Below are 16275 nucleotides of genomic sequence, written 5' to 3' on the forward strand. Positions count from 1 at the left end.
GACTGGAGCGAAAATCAACGAAGGCAGCAGTGGAGAGGCCTTTGGTGAATATATCTGCATACTGCAGTGCTGTAGGAACGTGGAGCACACGAACATCACCAAGCTGAACCTTGTCGCGGACGAAGTGAATGTCGATCTCGATGTTCTTCGTGCGGCGATGCTGAACCGGGTTTGCAGATAAATAGACAGCCGACACATAGTCGCAGTACACCACAGTGGACCTGTCAAGAGGGCGGCGTAGTACCTGCAAAATATTACGGATCCAACAACTTTCGGCAACCACATGAGCGACTGCACGATACTCAGCTTCATCACTCGACCTAGACACGGTAAGTTGGCGTTTGGATGACCAAGAGATGAGATTATCGCCAAGGAATACACAGAAACCAGAGGTAGAACGCCTGGTGTCGGGACATCCCGCCTGATCGGCGTCGGAATAGGCAACTAAGGAAGAATTAGACGAAGGAGCTATGGTAGTGCCATGATCTAGAGTTCCTTTGATGTAATGAATGATGCGCTTGACAAGATTGAGATGAGAGGATCACAGAGCGTGCATAAAGAGACATGCTTGTTGGACGGCGTAAGAGTTCTTGGTACGAGTGAGTGTGAGGTACAGAAGAGCTCCGGTGAGACTGCAATAGTGAGTAGGGTTATCAAGAAGAACACCGTCATTGATAGAGAGCTTGGATCCAGAGTCGATAGGTGTTTTGGCGGGGTTGCAGTCGTGCATCCCCGTGGTCAAGGGCGTACTGTCGCTGGGAAAGATGAAGACCGTCGTCAGAACGAGTGACGGAAATACCTAAAAAATGGTGTAAGGATCCTAGATCGGTCATGGAGAACATCGTGTGAAGAGTGGAAATAATGTGCTGAAGGAAATCAGTGGACGAGGCAGTGAGAACTATGTCGTTGACGTATAGAAGGAGATAGGCGATGTGATTAGTAGAGTGGTAGATGAATAGGGAGGAGTCCGAACGAGAAGAGGTGAACCCGATGGAGGTGATAAACGTGTTGAAACGAGTGAACCAAGCCCGCGGTGCCCGTTTAATCCGTACAAGGATTTGCGCAAGAGACAGACATGATCGGGGTGAGACGGATCCTAAAAACCCTTGGGCTGCTGGCAATAGACAGTCTCGGATAAGTGACCGTGCAGGAAGGCGTTCTTGACATCTAATTGATGGATAGGCCAATGGGAAGAGCTGGCGAGGGAGAGGATGATGCGGATAGTGTTGGGTTTGACTACGGAAGAGAAGGTCTCGTCATAGTCGATGACGTGTTCTTGTGAGAAGCCGCGAACAACCCATCTGGCTTTGTAGCGGGCGAGAGATCCGTCGGAGTGATGCTTATGGCGATAAACCCACTTGCTGGAGACAACATTGGCACCAGGTGGTTTTGGGACGAGCTGCCAAGTAGAGTTGTCAATGAGGGAAGTGTATTTGTCACGCATGGCGGCAGACCAATGGGGATCAGCAAGGGCGGAGTGATAGTTCGTTGGAAGAGGAGAGACAGAGGCGATGGCAGATAGGTTAAATAGGCGCCGTGGCTTGATGATACCGTCCTGGGCACGAGTGCGCATCGTATGGAGGGATGGCTTGACAGGGCGTGGGGCTGGCGTAGGTGTAGTGGGAGAGGGGGACGGAGTGGAGCCGGGCGTATGTGAAGAAGAAGTGGAGGTGTCGGCAGAAGATGCAGCTGAGGGAGGGTTTCGGCCTGCCGTGACTAGAGGAGACCCTGTCGTGGCAGCATGGCGTCTTGCCATGGCTGTAGGGCAGTCTGCCGTGGGCAGATTTTCTGCTGCGGCAGAGACAGGGCGTGGGATCGGTGTAGAGTGAAAGAGAAGGGGATCCGTGGGGAAGGTGGAAGGAACGAGATCGAAGGGGAAGTCGTCGGGAGTGGGATGGTGAGTGGCAGCGAAGGGAAAAGAGTTCTCGTCGAAAGTGACATGACGAGAGGTGTAGACGCGGCCGGTGGTGCGGTCTAGACAACGGTAACCCTTGTGTTCTGGGGCATAGCCTATAAAGACACATGGAAGCGAGCGGGGCTGGAGTTTGTGGGTGATGGTGGCGCTGGTGTTAGGATAGCAAAGGCACCCGTATACGCGCAAGTAATCATAGGATGGAGGTGAGGAGAATAGGGCTTCATGCGGTGTGGTTAGGCGAAGGGGTTTAGTGGGTCTTAGGTTCAGAAGGTGAGTGGCGTTGTAGAGAGCATCTGCCCAATATTCTGGTGGCATATGAGCTTGGATGAGGATGGTGCGAAGAACATCATTAGTGGTACAGATCGCGTGTTCGGCCTTTCCGTTTTGGGCAGAGGTGTATGGGTATGAAAAAAGTAGAATTGTGTCGTAGGACGCAAAGTAGGAACGATTGGTGGTGTTATCGAATTCTTTGACGTTGTCGCATTGTATGGTGGCAATAGTGGAGTTAAAGTGAGTGCGAATAAAAGCATGAAAACGAGTGAGAATAGAATGCACATCAGATTTCAAGCGCAAGGGAAAGCTCCACATAAAATGACTAAAATCATCAACGATGATGAGATAATATTTGTAACCAGATATACTAAGCATGGGTGTGGTCCATAGATCGTAGTAGATTATTTGAAAAGCAGCGGAAGTTTTGCTAGTGGAATTGAAAGGACGAGATGTCGCCTAGAGGGGGGTGAATAGGCGTTCAAAAACATATTATACGTTTTTTCCCACGATTATTTTGTCATATTATACGTTTTTTTCGACGTATGCAAAAGTTAATGCGGTTTTACCATTTTTCAAACATTTTTTGAAAAAAAAATGAAAATTCAAATTTGTTAATTTTCCCTAATACTAGGTTGCATAACATAGAAGAATCTGAAAACATTTTATTTTTTGAATTTTCTATCATTTTATTTTCTATTTTACAGTGCTAAAAAAGGTGATCGGGGGGGTGGGGGGTGGAGTTGCGTGGGGAGCCAAAAATCCTTTAATCCCGGTTGGGGACATCAACTGGGACTAAAGGGGTCCTACCCTGGCCGCAACCCACCGTAGCCCTTTAGTCCCGGTTGCCCGAGCATTAGTCTCGGTTGGGGAGCAAAACCTGGACTAAAGATCCATTAGTCCCGGGTCAAAATATTTGGGGACTAATGGGTTGGGATGGAAGGCCTTTTTTCTACTAGTGGTTGTAGATCTAGATCTTCTCTTTCAAATCCCCAGAGAATATGCAAGAATTATAGGAGGGATTAGAGAGGAAGCAAGCTCAAAAAGGTCAACAATGGTGATCAAAAACGTGCCTAAGAACCCTAAGAACAATGGGGAAGAAGGCCCCTTTTATATCCCATCAAAATATGACCGTTTGGGGGCAGAATTGAGCCACCCGGTAGCAGCACTCGGTAGTACCGAGCTGGCTACCGACCTACCCGGTAGCAGCACTCGGTGGACCGTACCGAAACTGCGATAACTTTTGCATCCGGACTCCGTTTTCGATAACCTTGGGCTCGTTGGAATCACGACAATAAGCTCTACAACATTATGCATAGAAACATCATAGTTCAACTATTTATTAAGAAACATAATGTAAAAGGTTTTGACCTATCTATAAAAGAGACACCGGTAAAACCTCCAAGCTCGAAAACGCAACAGAAGATGCATACGAATTCCGTTTTCGATGAACTTGGGCTTGTTGTAAAGCTAGCAACAAGCTCAAGAACCTCACACAGAGAAACACCAAGAAGCAACAAGATTTATGGAATGCAAAGCATGCAAAGGGTTGAGCTCCCTAAGATGATGTGATCAAGTTACCCAACCGAAAGCCCCTCCTGATAGTGCGGCTATGTATCCTATAATCCGGTCTCCCAATAACCACCTTGCGACCGATAAAAGGAAAACCTAGCAAGATCATACCTTTGCCTTGTGCATCCCACTTGATCTTGATGATAACTCTTCAAGATCCACTCAAGCCGGAATGCCTCACTTGATCATTGTTTCTTCGTGAAGACTCACGAATACTCCCCCATACACCATGATGGGAAAGCTCCATTGATGCACATCTTCACATGTCCATTATCACCAAATGGATGGCAAGCTTCAAGCATATGATCCACTTCAGATGCTCATCTTGAACTTGTCCAACTCGACCTTGATGACGATCACCACTTGATGTCATCCTCTCATGGGCTATATGAGATCTCACTTTTGATGCACACCCATGAAAAGATACCTAACCCACATAGACAACACAAGGGCACATATATGATGGGTTAGTTCATAAAGCATAATTGACAAGGCTTACCATACCACATGACTTCACGTGGCACATTCTTCATGCTTCATGTGTTGACTAAACTTGAATCTATTCTTCACTCTTTGTATTGGTCAACCTTGTATCTTATCATGCTCTATCATACTATCTTGAGGTGTATAAAGAATTATTTATTTGTTTGCATGCTCTAAATCTTAGTCAATCATAGCTTAACTTATGAGACTATCATGAAACCGACTTAGAGCCATAACTTGAATTCTTCACTTGGAATCAAGCACTCAAGATCTTGATCATCCATTGTTTATCACATAAGCTATAGCATGGCTAATATTGAGTTCCACATAGGAACTCCATCTTCATTTCTTCTTCTTGATCATATCACATATATGTCTTCAAATCGATGATCTTGATGCCAATACTCAAGGTATAAATCAAGGTATATCTTTATCTCCATACTTGAATCCAACACATGGACTACAAGTAGTACCTATGGAATATTCCTTCATATAAACTCAATGAAAACATTAGTCCATAGGGGTTGTCACTAATTACCAAAACCACACATAGGGGCAATATACCCTTACAGGAAGAGCAAAATGGCAACAGGGTATGCTTTCCCAATTGGCAAGCATCAAAAAGCCCGGTTGATTTATTACAATGTAATGAAGGAAAGCTCAAAGAATGCTCTGGATGGCCTAAGCGATGGTGCCACAAAGATGAGGACATCGTGGAGAGGGCAATGTTGGAGCTTGGTGAAGGCGTCAGTGGGAACAACGGGTAGAGATCGCCTTCACTGTTGCATCGAAGAAGAAGGGCCCCCGTGCGTAGATCCTTCACAGATACACCAAACGGATCAAATTTCATTAACAGTAAATTATCAGTGGTAAAGTGTTTGACAGAGAGGAGGTTTTGAACAATATCGAGAGCAACTAAAACATCATGCAGATATAATGGACGATGCAAAGATGGAAGGATAGGTTGTCCTAGGTGAGAAATGGGAAGGTGCGATCCATTGCCAACTATAACCGGTGCATGGTTAAAAACTGGTCGAGAGGAAGAGAGATTACCGTGAGTTGCAGAGAGGTGCGCAGAAGCGCCAAAATCCGCGATCCAAGGCCCGGATTGACCGCCCATGGAGAGGTCCATGAGGGCGCCGATGAGGGTGGCCTGGTCGAAGGAGGGTGGTGCGGAGCTGGGGCCGGGCAGCTGCTGTTGCGAAGTGGCGGAGACGGTGTACAGGGGCGGCGGAGGGTCCTAGCCGAAGGCTTGTCCGTGGCGTGGAATCATCAGATGCTGAGGCGGTGGAGGAGGACGCCGTAGTAGGGCGACTGGAGCACAGATGGAGGCGCGGCGTAGACGGATGCGGGGAAGGGCACCGCGCCGTTTGGTGGAGACGCGAACGTGGCGAAGGCCTGCTGTTGTTGCGGACGAGGGTCGAGGATGCCGTTGTGGAAGAAGGGCCGATGCGGCTACCAGTTGTTGCCGTAGCCCATCCAGGGGCGCTGCTCGGGCGCCATGGGAGAGCCGGAGCCATTAGGGTTGTAGACGCCATGGTTGGTGACGCGTTTGCGTTTTGTTTTTCCCTAGCTGGGCGAGGGCGAGGACGGCGCTCCGTAGTTGCTGCCGAACGTGCCGATGCCGCCAGGAGGAGCTGGAGGGAGAAAGGCGGGCTGGTAGTAGGGGCCGCCGCTAGCAGGGCCACCACCGTAACCGCCACCGCCGTAGCCGCCGCCATAACCGCCACCGCCGGCACCGCGTCCAAGGGCGATGAGGGCGGACTGGGAGGCGACGCGCTCGGTGGCACGAGATTGCATCTCGTCTAGAAGCAGCATGTTCCTGGCGTCGTTGAAGGTGATCTTCCCGGACGCGGCGAAGAGGATCTTGGCGATGATGGCGTGCCGCTCGTTCAGCCCGCGCGTGAGCACGGTGACGAGAGTGTCGTCGGAGGGCGGCTGATCGACGTCACGAAGAGCGTTGGCGACGGTCTTGATCCGTGCGCAGTATTGGGCGATGCTGAGAGTGCTCTGGCGCTGGTCATGGAGGTCGGTGGTGAGGTGGACAGCACGATGGCGCTTATTGTTGAGGAAGACCGCAGAGAGGTGACGTAGAGCTGCCACGCCGTCTTGGAGGGGTCGATGATCATGCCGGTGAGCTCCGCAGAGATGAAGCCGTAGATCCAGCGATGAAGGATCAGGTCGATGGTGCGCCATTCGACGTCGGGGTTGGCGGGCGCCATGTCCTCCGGCAGGTGATCCAGGACGCCGTACTCCGCGACGGTGAGCTCGAGCAGGTTGCGCCATTGGGTGTAGGAACCCGAGGACAGCTCGAGGGTGCGGGGGATGATATTCTTGATGTGGACACCCCGCATCTGGTAGGAGATGAAGAAGCCAGTTGGAGCAAGGGGTAGAGGAGGACGTACCGGGGCAATGGGAAGAGGTGCGGAGGAGGTCGACGGGGCCATGGAGATGACCGGCGCCTGCAGGCCGGCCGATGCGCCAGGGAGATCAGCCATAGGAACGTGGCCTAAGCTGATACCATGAAAGAATGTATAATCGGAGACTTTGTGTGTGCATCACACTGCAATGCTTGATCATTATACAACCTAGTACATGCTACTTATAGGGCAGTACAGAGAGAGGGAGACAACGCACGCATGCACACGGGATACGGTTGAGATCCTAGCTACAAGGGTGCATGCACAACATGCGTTGCATGGATCACGGTGGAGTCCAGCTGAATAGGGCTTCATATTTATCTTCAATCTAACAGGAAGAACTTGAGGACGACTGCCGCCGAGCGCGCCCTGCCGTCGTGGTCTGGCCGCCCTTGGTCGCCATCAGAGCGAGCCCTAGATCTGAGACATGGCGGCTACAGTCTAGTGGAGGAGGTTTCCGCAAAAAATAAGACGTAGTTACTTGAAAGCGGGTGTGTAATTGTAAATTTCCTTCTGACTGGACGTGAGACACATGATTTTAATCGTTCGGCCGAAATCACATGGATGCACAGGTACATGAATTGGCCGGATTCATAAGATACGACGCCATTTATTTATGTTATAATACTCCATGGGGAGAGACAGTCCATTATTCCACATCTTTCTTTACAGGGAGTAATTATTATGCATAACAGCTGATCACTCACTCGCATTACAACTCTGGATGGATTGACCCAATATCGATCATCTTTGTTCCGAGTCTGTCCTAGTAGGAGGAGAGGGTGGTTTGGCGCAGTTTGCGCTCTCGGGAGAGCTCCTTGGCAAAGCGCGCGAGCTCCTCCTCGTTGGTTCCCTCATCTTTGACGTACTCGTACCTCCCAGTGTCGATGTTCACCCTGGCCACCTTCTTGTTGAGCAGCCTGTTGCCAATCTCGATTAGTGCCACCATATTCTCCTCGGTGGCGATATCCACGGACGCGGTGTCCCTAAGGAGTGAGTCGTCCTGGATGCGAAGGTAGTTCTTCTCAGCCCCGAGAGCCTTGAAGAGCACTGCGGCGTGGATGTCGACCATGTCAGCGCTGGCGTGGCAGAACATGTCGATGATCGGGGTGAAGCAGCGATCGTGGAGCCACTGGAGGAGGCCCCACCTGGCACATTCCGGCGCGGTGTACATCTCCGCCAGCTTGGCCGAGCCGGTGCCGACGGAGAGGATGAGGTAGTTGCTGTACTCGGCGGGCTTGCCGAGGTTGAAGTCCATGTTCCGGCACAAGACCTCCTTGGTGATCATTGACACGGCAGCCATGGTGGGGTTGTTGACGGCCACGCTGCCGTCTATAAGGTTGTACTCGCGTTCGCGGACCTTGCCCCATGGATTGTAGGTCTTGAAGTAGTGCGGCGGGAAGAAGGTGGGTGCCGCCGACGTGCTGATGCAGATGTCCGACAGGTGGGCGTTCTTGAGAGGTTGCTTCTTGGCCTCGTATGTGTTGAAGATGACCGGCTGCAGGAACTTGATGTCGAAGGTGGGCAGGATGATGTTGGTGACGGTGTCGGCAATGGTCACGTGGCCGGTGATGCTCTTGATCTTATCGTGCAGGAACTTGCCGTCGTACTTAGGACCCGTCACCGAGGCGATAAAATTCCTTAACCAAGCCAGGAAGCTGCAGTAACGAACTGACCGATTATTCATTAATAAGGAAGGTGTCACCTCGATCGATCGAGCCGCATGGATGGAAGCTGTGGGTACATACGTCTTCTCCGGGAAGATCTTGGGCCCGTTCTCGAGGTAGAACTGACTGATATCCTTGGCGGCGAAGAGAGGTCGTTTGTTCTCGTCCGGCGTCGCAAGCATCGACGCCACCAGCGCACCGGTGCTCGTCCCAGTGATCACGTCGAAATAGTCCGCGATGCGAGCGTCCGGACCGTCCAGCTCCTGCAAAAAGAAATCAGCACTCGATCCGTTAGAATCAACTTATCTAGCTATATCTAAGGCGACGATCCAGACGAACTTGGAGCTTGGACTCGAGGCAGGCGAGGATGGTGGCCGGGATGAGGCCACGGATGCCGCCGCCGTCGATACTCAGCACCGTGATGAGCCGCCCTTCGGATGGCGGCGGGGAGATCATCGTCGCGTCGGCGGTGCTGGGCATTCTTGTTGCTTGGGCTCCGCTCTTGAAGTCTAGCTATCCTATCAGTGGCCTCTCAGCTCAGCTCAAAAACTTGATTCTCGTGATTTCTGATCAAGAGGCTCGCCCAGCTATTTAAAGAGTCTCATCGCGCAGGAACAATTACGGCAGCGCGACTTACGGACAAAGGCTTACAGGAAGATGATACGGACTGACGTGTAAACAAGTGGTTGGTTTAATTTCTCCACCCCTCTGTGATTCCAGGGATTCAACCTAGTGGCACGCCTCCAAGTCTGTCTGTGGGATCCAATCCGTAGAAAACCTCCCGTATGTATAGCATTACTGGCTCACAAGTGCTTGACCCTGCCCACTTCTTTTCAACTTCTACAATGGCTTATGGAGGAAGCTTCTTCCTACCACCTTCTCTCAGAAGCTCGGATTTTAAATTTATCTTAATTCAAGTTTAGATCAAACTAGATTATAAGCCAAAACAAATTTAGGATTTGGGCTTCTGGAAGAAGCTGGCAGGGAGAAGCTTCTCCCAGAAGTGGCCGGAGAGGCCGAAGAAGTGGCATGACTAGTCATAGCAGGGAGTAGCATAGAGTAGCATCATCACTACGCGAAAATTTGTCGATGTCGTCTGACTGGTTCTTCGTCATGTCCGTGTCCAAAAACACACGGCAAAGAATCTTTGAGGGATCTACACCGTGTAACCTTTTCCGTGCGTATGTACACGGCAAAGTCTTTACCGCGTTCGGCGGTCTCTTTGTCGTGTTCGATATAATCACGACAATGCCGTAATCTTCGTCAGTGCATGCATATACCACTATTCGATGTTACTATCTTTATAGTGCATAGTAAAATAGATGTAGTACTCCCTCCGATCCAAAATGTAAAGCGTCCAACGATTAATTAAAAATAATCGTTTTCAAAATTTCACCAAGTTTATACAAAAAAAAATGAACAATTACAATTCTGAATCAATATCAATAGGTTCAAGATAAAGTATATGTTCTTATTGTGTCCATTCAATATTCTGGATTTAGATTTTTTTTTCTTAAATATTTAGTCAAAATGAGTAAGATTGATCTTTTAACTAATCCTTAGACGCCTTACATTTTGGGCGGAGAAAGTATCATTATGGGTACATTAATTAGCTTATAGACTTACTTTATCTTGAAATAATGATGTTATGGTAACGTAACTAATTAACACAACCACCCCCTCTTTATTTAGTGACATGTCATGTTATTAAAATGTCTAGTTGGCATTGCATGTACTAGTTGCCCCTCTTCATTTAGTGACATGTCATGTTATTAAAATATCTAGTTGGCATTGCATGTACTAGTTGCATGTTATTACTACATTAGTTACTTCCACTATGAGTATTCTAAGACGAAAACGTTCTCCCCAATAGGAAACCAAGAACGGCCTGAGGTATGGTGTGGCTAGGAGGGTAGTTGTACACAGCCCACCAGAGAGTTCAAATCCCATGTTTGATAAAGGTGGAGTACTCTTTCAATGGGAGGAGATGTTCTCGTTAATAGCGAGACGTTTGTGGTGATTTCTTCAATCTCAAAACACTTGTATCAGATAGGAAATCCTAACTTTTCCAAGACAGAAGAGAAGCAGGCAATGGATTGAGAAACTAGCGCGAAAGCGGTTGCACGTTAGCTCATGTGTCTGGAACCTGGGGTTGCTCTAAAAAACAATCATTTCTTTCTCGTCGGTGGACTCCAGGGGTCTGGACACACCTGCGTGGATTACAGGTGAAGGTTGCAAGAATGGCGGGGACATGAAGAGTACTTGATGATATTCAGCGATAAATGTAGACCCATCGGATGGAGATGATCATTCCGGTCCTTGGAGAGGTGGCGACACCAGTCTCCGACACCGAGGACGCGTGATGCTCCGCTGCTCCCATCATTGACGACGAAAAACCCCAAGTCCCAGTGATGTAGATGAATCGCGGACTAGCTAGGTAGAAATCGAGTTTACGATTTTGCAAATCTTTCTAAATTATCTGAGACAAACTACTTTAAAATTCTCTTGCTAAATTTAAGAAATCATGTTTAGAATTTAGGATAGGGTATCTGGTTCTTTGGCTTAAGATTTTCACGGAAAAATGAACCCATCTACGCGAGTTTAGAATTATAGATGGAGTATACCTACCAAATATGCTCTTACTGCTTCCAAGTTCCGAAACGAACACGAGGAGTCCTCTCCGCTCGGGAAGGCGCGCCGCGGGTGTAATTGTCGACTACTCTCACGACTCCTCCGACTTCTTCAACGCCGTTGTTTTGGGGTAAATAGAATATTTTTAGTCTCGCACTAAAGGTGCTTGTGACCCGCCGCACTTACCACAGCTTCTTTAGTTGTGGTTGATTAGGCCAACCAGGTCTAAAGGTCTCGATCGAATTAGGACTAGGGGTGGCCACGCGTCCTAGCTGTTGGAATCGGAACTATTGCTAACAATAGTTCGGATTCAAATCACGCCCGAACTAATGCTTCTTGCAACTGTGAGGGAATATACTTGTTGTATTACCTGGGGGCCAAAGGCCACAATATATAGTACATGTACAGGTGCACATATGCAGAAAGCCCCCTAACATATGTGGAAACTACAAAATACAGATATATACATCTAACACCCCCCCTCGAACTCATGGTGGATCCACAACACTGAGTTTGAAGAGTAAGAAATCATGCTGCGCTCGAGTCTGTGCCTTCGTAAAGAAATCCGCCAACTGCAAATCTGAAGGCACATAATGAACCGCAACAACACCATCATGTACCTGTGCACGTGTGTAAAAAGCATCAACACCGATATGCTTGGTCAGCTCATGCTTGACCGAATCACGTGCAATACTGATAGCACATGTACTGTCAGACAAAAGTGGAGTGGGTGTCGTAACAGAGACCCCAAAATCTGCAAGCAACCACCGTAACCAAGTCACCTCAGCAATCAACAAAGCCATAGCCCGCAACTCAGCCTCAACACTCGAACGGGAAACTGCGACATGTTTCTTCGTCTTCCAAGCAACAAGCGAACCACCAAGAAACACACAGTAAGCAGAAAGCGAACGACGATCCGTATGATCACTCGCCCACGTAGCATCCGAATAGCACTAGAGCTGGAGAGAGCTGGAACGGGGAAAGAAAAGGCGACGAGTGATCGTGCCACGAAGATAACGAAGAACACGGAGGAGATGACTATAGTGAACAGTGGTAGGAGATGAGACAAACTGACTCAAAATATGAACAGGATAAGAAATATCAGGACGAGTGACAGCAAGATAAACAAGACTCCCAACAAGATGGCGATAACGGGTGGGATCAGGAAGAGGATCACCATCAGTAGGACGAAGCTTAACATTAAGCTCCATAGGAGTATTGACTGTGCGCTCATCCCCAAGAGCAGCACGAGTAAGAAGATCCTGAATGTACTTTTCCTGAGAGATAGAAAAGCCATCAGAAGTGGAGGAAACCTCAATGCCAAGAAAATAGCGAAGAGGACCAAGATCAGTCATAAGAAACTGATCACGAAGCCGAGCCTTGACGAAGGCAATATACTCAGGATCATCACCAGTAATGATCATATCGTCAACATAGAGAAGAAGAAGAGTACGTCCACGAGGAGAAGTGTGAACGAAAAGTGCTGGATAATGAAGACTAGGAGAGAAACCAGCAGCAGTAACCACAGAGGCGAAGCGCTCAAACCAGGCACGAGGGGCCTGTTTGAGACCATAGAGAGAACGTCGAAGATGACAAACCATCCCATCGGGAACAGAATACCCAGGAGGAGGCTGCATGTAAACCTCCTCACTCAACTCGCCATTAAGAAAAGCATTCTGAACATCAAGCTGGGAGACAGACCAGCGGCGAAGCAACAACAAGAAGAAGGGTACGCACACGGTAGTCATATGAGCCACAGGGGTAAAAGTCTCATCATAGTCACGACCGTGCTCCTTCTGAAAACCACGAGCCACAAGACGCGCTTTATAGCGCTCAAGAGATCCATCGGAGCAAGTCTTAATTTTATAGACCCACTTACACGTGATAGGACGAACACCAGAAGGTGGAGACACAAGATCCCAAGTGCCAGTGCGCTCAAGCGCAGCGATCTCCTCAGCCATGGAAAGCTGCCATTCAGGATGACGCTCGGCATCCCGATAAGAAGTCGGCTCGGAAACGACAGAGAGACCATACTGACTAGGAGAGTAACGAGCTGGAGCACGACGCTGACGGACAGGCCGTGAAGGGGGAAGGTCATCAGCAGAGGACAACTCATCAGAAGAAGTGGAAGAAGGGACAGCATCAGAAGGATCCAAAGCCGGAGAACGAGGAGTACTAGGTGGACTAGACGGAGGAGAGGATGGCGTCTAAGAGGGCGCATCAGGACTAGGAGGGGGAGGAGACGGGATAGCAGGGGGTGCATCCGGAAAAAGAAGAAAATGGATATCATCCACCGTGTAAGTATCCGAGGTGGGACGAGGATAGAAGGGACACGTCTCATCAAACGTGACATCACGAGAGATGCGCATCCGATGACCAACGGGGTCCCAACAGCGATAGCCCTTATGCTCATCACTGTATCCAAGAAAAACACACTCAACAGACTGAGCGGTCAACTTGGTGCGATCGCGAGGAGGGAGAATAACATAGCAAACGCAACCAAATAAACGAAGTGTCGAGTAATCTGGAGAGCAACCAAAAAGACGCTCGAGAGGAATGCCACCTTGAAGGGAAGCAGAAGGTTGAATGTTAATGGGGTAAGTCGACGTAGCGACAGCCTCAGCCCAGAAATGCGGCGGAAGAGAGGAAGCAATCATCATAGCACGGGTAGTCTCAAGAATATGACGATGCTTACGCTCGGCGACACCATTTTGAGCATGGGCGCCGGGACATGAGAACTGGGCAAGGGTTCCCTGCTCAGCAAGAACACCACGCAGGTGCTGGGAGATATACTCTCCTGCAGAGTCAGCACGAAACACACGAATAGGCGTGGAATACTGAGTACGAACCATGGCTGCAAAATGCTGATAAATAGAAAGCACCTCACTGCGAGAGTGCATAAGAAACAACCAGGTGTATCGCGAAAAATCATCAATAAACAAAATATAGTATCGATGACCCCTTTCGAAGGAAAGGGAGCCGGACCCCAAACATCCGAATGAACTAAATCAAAAGGTCGCTGAGATACAGACGCACTAGCAGGATAGGGAAGCTGAATCTGTTTGCCTAGCCTACAACCCTGATATGAATGCAACGACACGTCTCCTGAGACAGACCCCAGAAGACCACGACGAACTAATGACGATAAACGGGAGCCACAGAGGTGACCCAGCCGATGATGCCACTGCTGAAAAAATCCAGTGACAGAAGCAGCAACCGCAGGAGAACTGACAGATGAAGTGGCAGCAGAAGGAACGCGAAGCCTGATGGGGTTCGTAGCATAGAAAACAAAAAAATTCCTACCGCAAAGACGAATAAATCCAAGATCTAATCTATGGAACACCCAAGATCTAATCTACAAGATCGAAGCAACGAGATGAAGATGAGACTAACCCTCGAAGATTCCAAAGCCTACGAGATTAATCTCGTTGTTGGTGTAGACGATCGTCCCCGGTGCTGCAATCTGGCAGCACTTCCGTACTCGGTCGCGCGTACGGTGTCGATGAAGCTCCTTCCTCTCCCGTTCCAGTGGGCAGCGGAGGTGTGGTAGATCTCCTCCAAATTCCAGCAGCACGACGGCGTGGTGGTGGTAGTGGAGGAAGAAAAACTGCAGGGCTTCGCCTAAGCCAGAGCAGCGTATGGTGGAGGAGAGAGGAGGCCAGAGGAGAGGCAATGATGGGGTAGGGTAGCCGGCCACCCCCTCCCCTCTTTATATAGGGGGCCAGGTCGGTGGGGTGGCCCCCATCCCATCTAGGGTTAGGGGGCGGCGGCCAAAGGGGGAAGAGGGCTTTCCCCTCCCCCAAGTTGATCCCCCCTAGGGAAACCCTAGGGGTTGGCTGGCCTGGGCCTTGGGGGGCATGTGCCCCCGGCCCATTAGGCCAGGGGGCATCCCCTTGGCCCATGCTAGCCCTCCTAGGTCGTGGGCCTGATACGTCTCCAACGTATCGATAATTTCTTATGTTCCATGCTACTTTATTGATGATACCTACATGTTTTATACATACTTTATGTCATATTTATGCATTTTCCGGCACTAACCTATTAACGAGATGCCGAAGAGCCAGTTGCTGTTTTCTGCTGTTTTTGGTTTCAGAAATCCTAGTAAGGAAATATTCTCGGAATTGGACTAAATCAACGCCCAGGATATTATTTTTCCATGAAGCTTCCAGAAGTCCGGAGAGGAAACGAAGTGGGGCGACGAGGCGGCCACACAACAGGGCGGCGCGGCCCAAGCCCTGGCCGTGTCGGCCTGGCGTGTGGGGCCCTCGTGGCGCCCCCTGACCTACCCTTCCGCCTACTTAAGCCTTCGTCGATAATAACTCCAGTACCGAGAGCCACGATACGGAAAACCTTCCAGAGACGCCGCCACTGCCAATCCCATCTCGGGGGATTCAGGAGATTGCCTCTGGCACCCTGCCGGAGAGGGGAATCATCTCCCGGAGGACTCTTCACCGCCATGGTCGCCTCCGGAGTGATGTGTGAGTAGTTCACCCCTGGACTATGGGTCCATAGCAGTAGCTAGATGGTTGTCTTCTCCTAATTGTGCTATCATTGTTGGATCTTGTGAGCTGCCTAACATGATCAAGATCATCTATCTGTAATGCTACATGTTGCGTTTGTTGGGATCCGATGAATATGGAATGCTATGTTATGTTGATTATCAATCTATCATCTATGTGTTGTTTATGATCTTGCATGCTCTCCGTTGCTAGTAGAGGCTCTGGCCAAGTTTTTGCTTGTAACTCCAAGAGGGAGTATTTATGCTCGATAGTGGGTTCATGCCTCCATTAAATCTGGGACAGTGACAGAAAGTTCTAAGGTTGTGGATGTGCTGTTGCCACTGGGGATAAAACATCAATGCTATGTCTAAGGATATATTTGTTGATTACATTACGCACCATACTTAATGCAATTGTCTGTTGTTTGCAACTTAATACTGGAGGGGGTTCGGATGATAACCTGAAGGTGGACGTTTTAGGCATAGATGCATGCTGGATAGCGGTCTATGTACTTTGTCGTAATGCCCAATTAAATCTCACAATACTCATCATAACATGTATGTGCATGGTCATGCCCTCTTTATTTGTCAATTGCCCAACTGTAATTTGTTCATCCAACATGCTATTTATCTTATGGGAGAGACACCTCTAGTGAACTGTGGACTCCGGTCCATTCTTTTACATCGAATACAATCTACTGCAATACTCGTTCTACTGTTCTCTGCAAACATCATCATCCACACTATACATCTAATCCTTTGTTACAGCAAGCCGGTGAGATTGACAACCTCACTGTCACGTTAGGGCAAAGTAATTTG

General features: G+C 49.1%; 1 protein-coding gene across 1 annotated transcript; it reads right to left on the reverse strand.

The window, feature by feature from the left end:
* Positions 1 to 7426: 7426 nt before the first annotated feature.
* Positions 7427 to 8792, reverse strand: LOC127312378 (patatin-like protein 1). Its single transcript, XM_051342909.2, has 3 exons — positions 8667 to 8792; positions 8409 to 8590; positions 7427 to 8318 (listed from the first exon to the last, which is right to left on the reverse strand). Exons 1-3 carry the CDS (start codon positions 8781 to 8783, stop codon positions 7427 to 7429), a joined length of 1191 nt encoding a protein of 396 aa, XP_051198869.2. The 5' UTR covers positions 8784 to 8792.
* Positions 8793 to 16275: the final 7483 nt, after the last annotated feature.

Source organism: Lolium perenne, chromosome 7, assembly GCF_019359855.2.
Source record: "Lolium perenne isolate Kyuss_39 chromosome 7, Kyuss_2.0, whole genome shotgun sequence".
Lineage (NCBI taxonomy): Eukaryota > Viridiplantae > Streptophyta > Magnoliopsida > Poales > Poaceae > Lolium > Lolium perenne.

Excerpts from the sequence above, each read along its gene's own strand:
- LOC127312378 (XM_051342909.2), bottom strand. The coding sequence starts at position 8,783 with ATGATCTCCCCGCCGCCATCCGAAGGGCGGCTCATCACGGTGCTGAGT. Across the intron at positions 8,591-8,666 it reads GCCTCGAGTCCAAGCTCCAA|GAGCTGGACGGTCCGGACGC; the intron begins GTTCGTCTGGAT and ends TTCTTTTTGCAG. Across the intron at positions 8,319-8,408 it reads AAGATCTTCCCGGAGAAGAC|CTTCCTGGCTTGGTTAAGGA; the intron begins GTATGTACCCAC and ends TCGTTACTGCAG.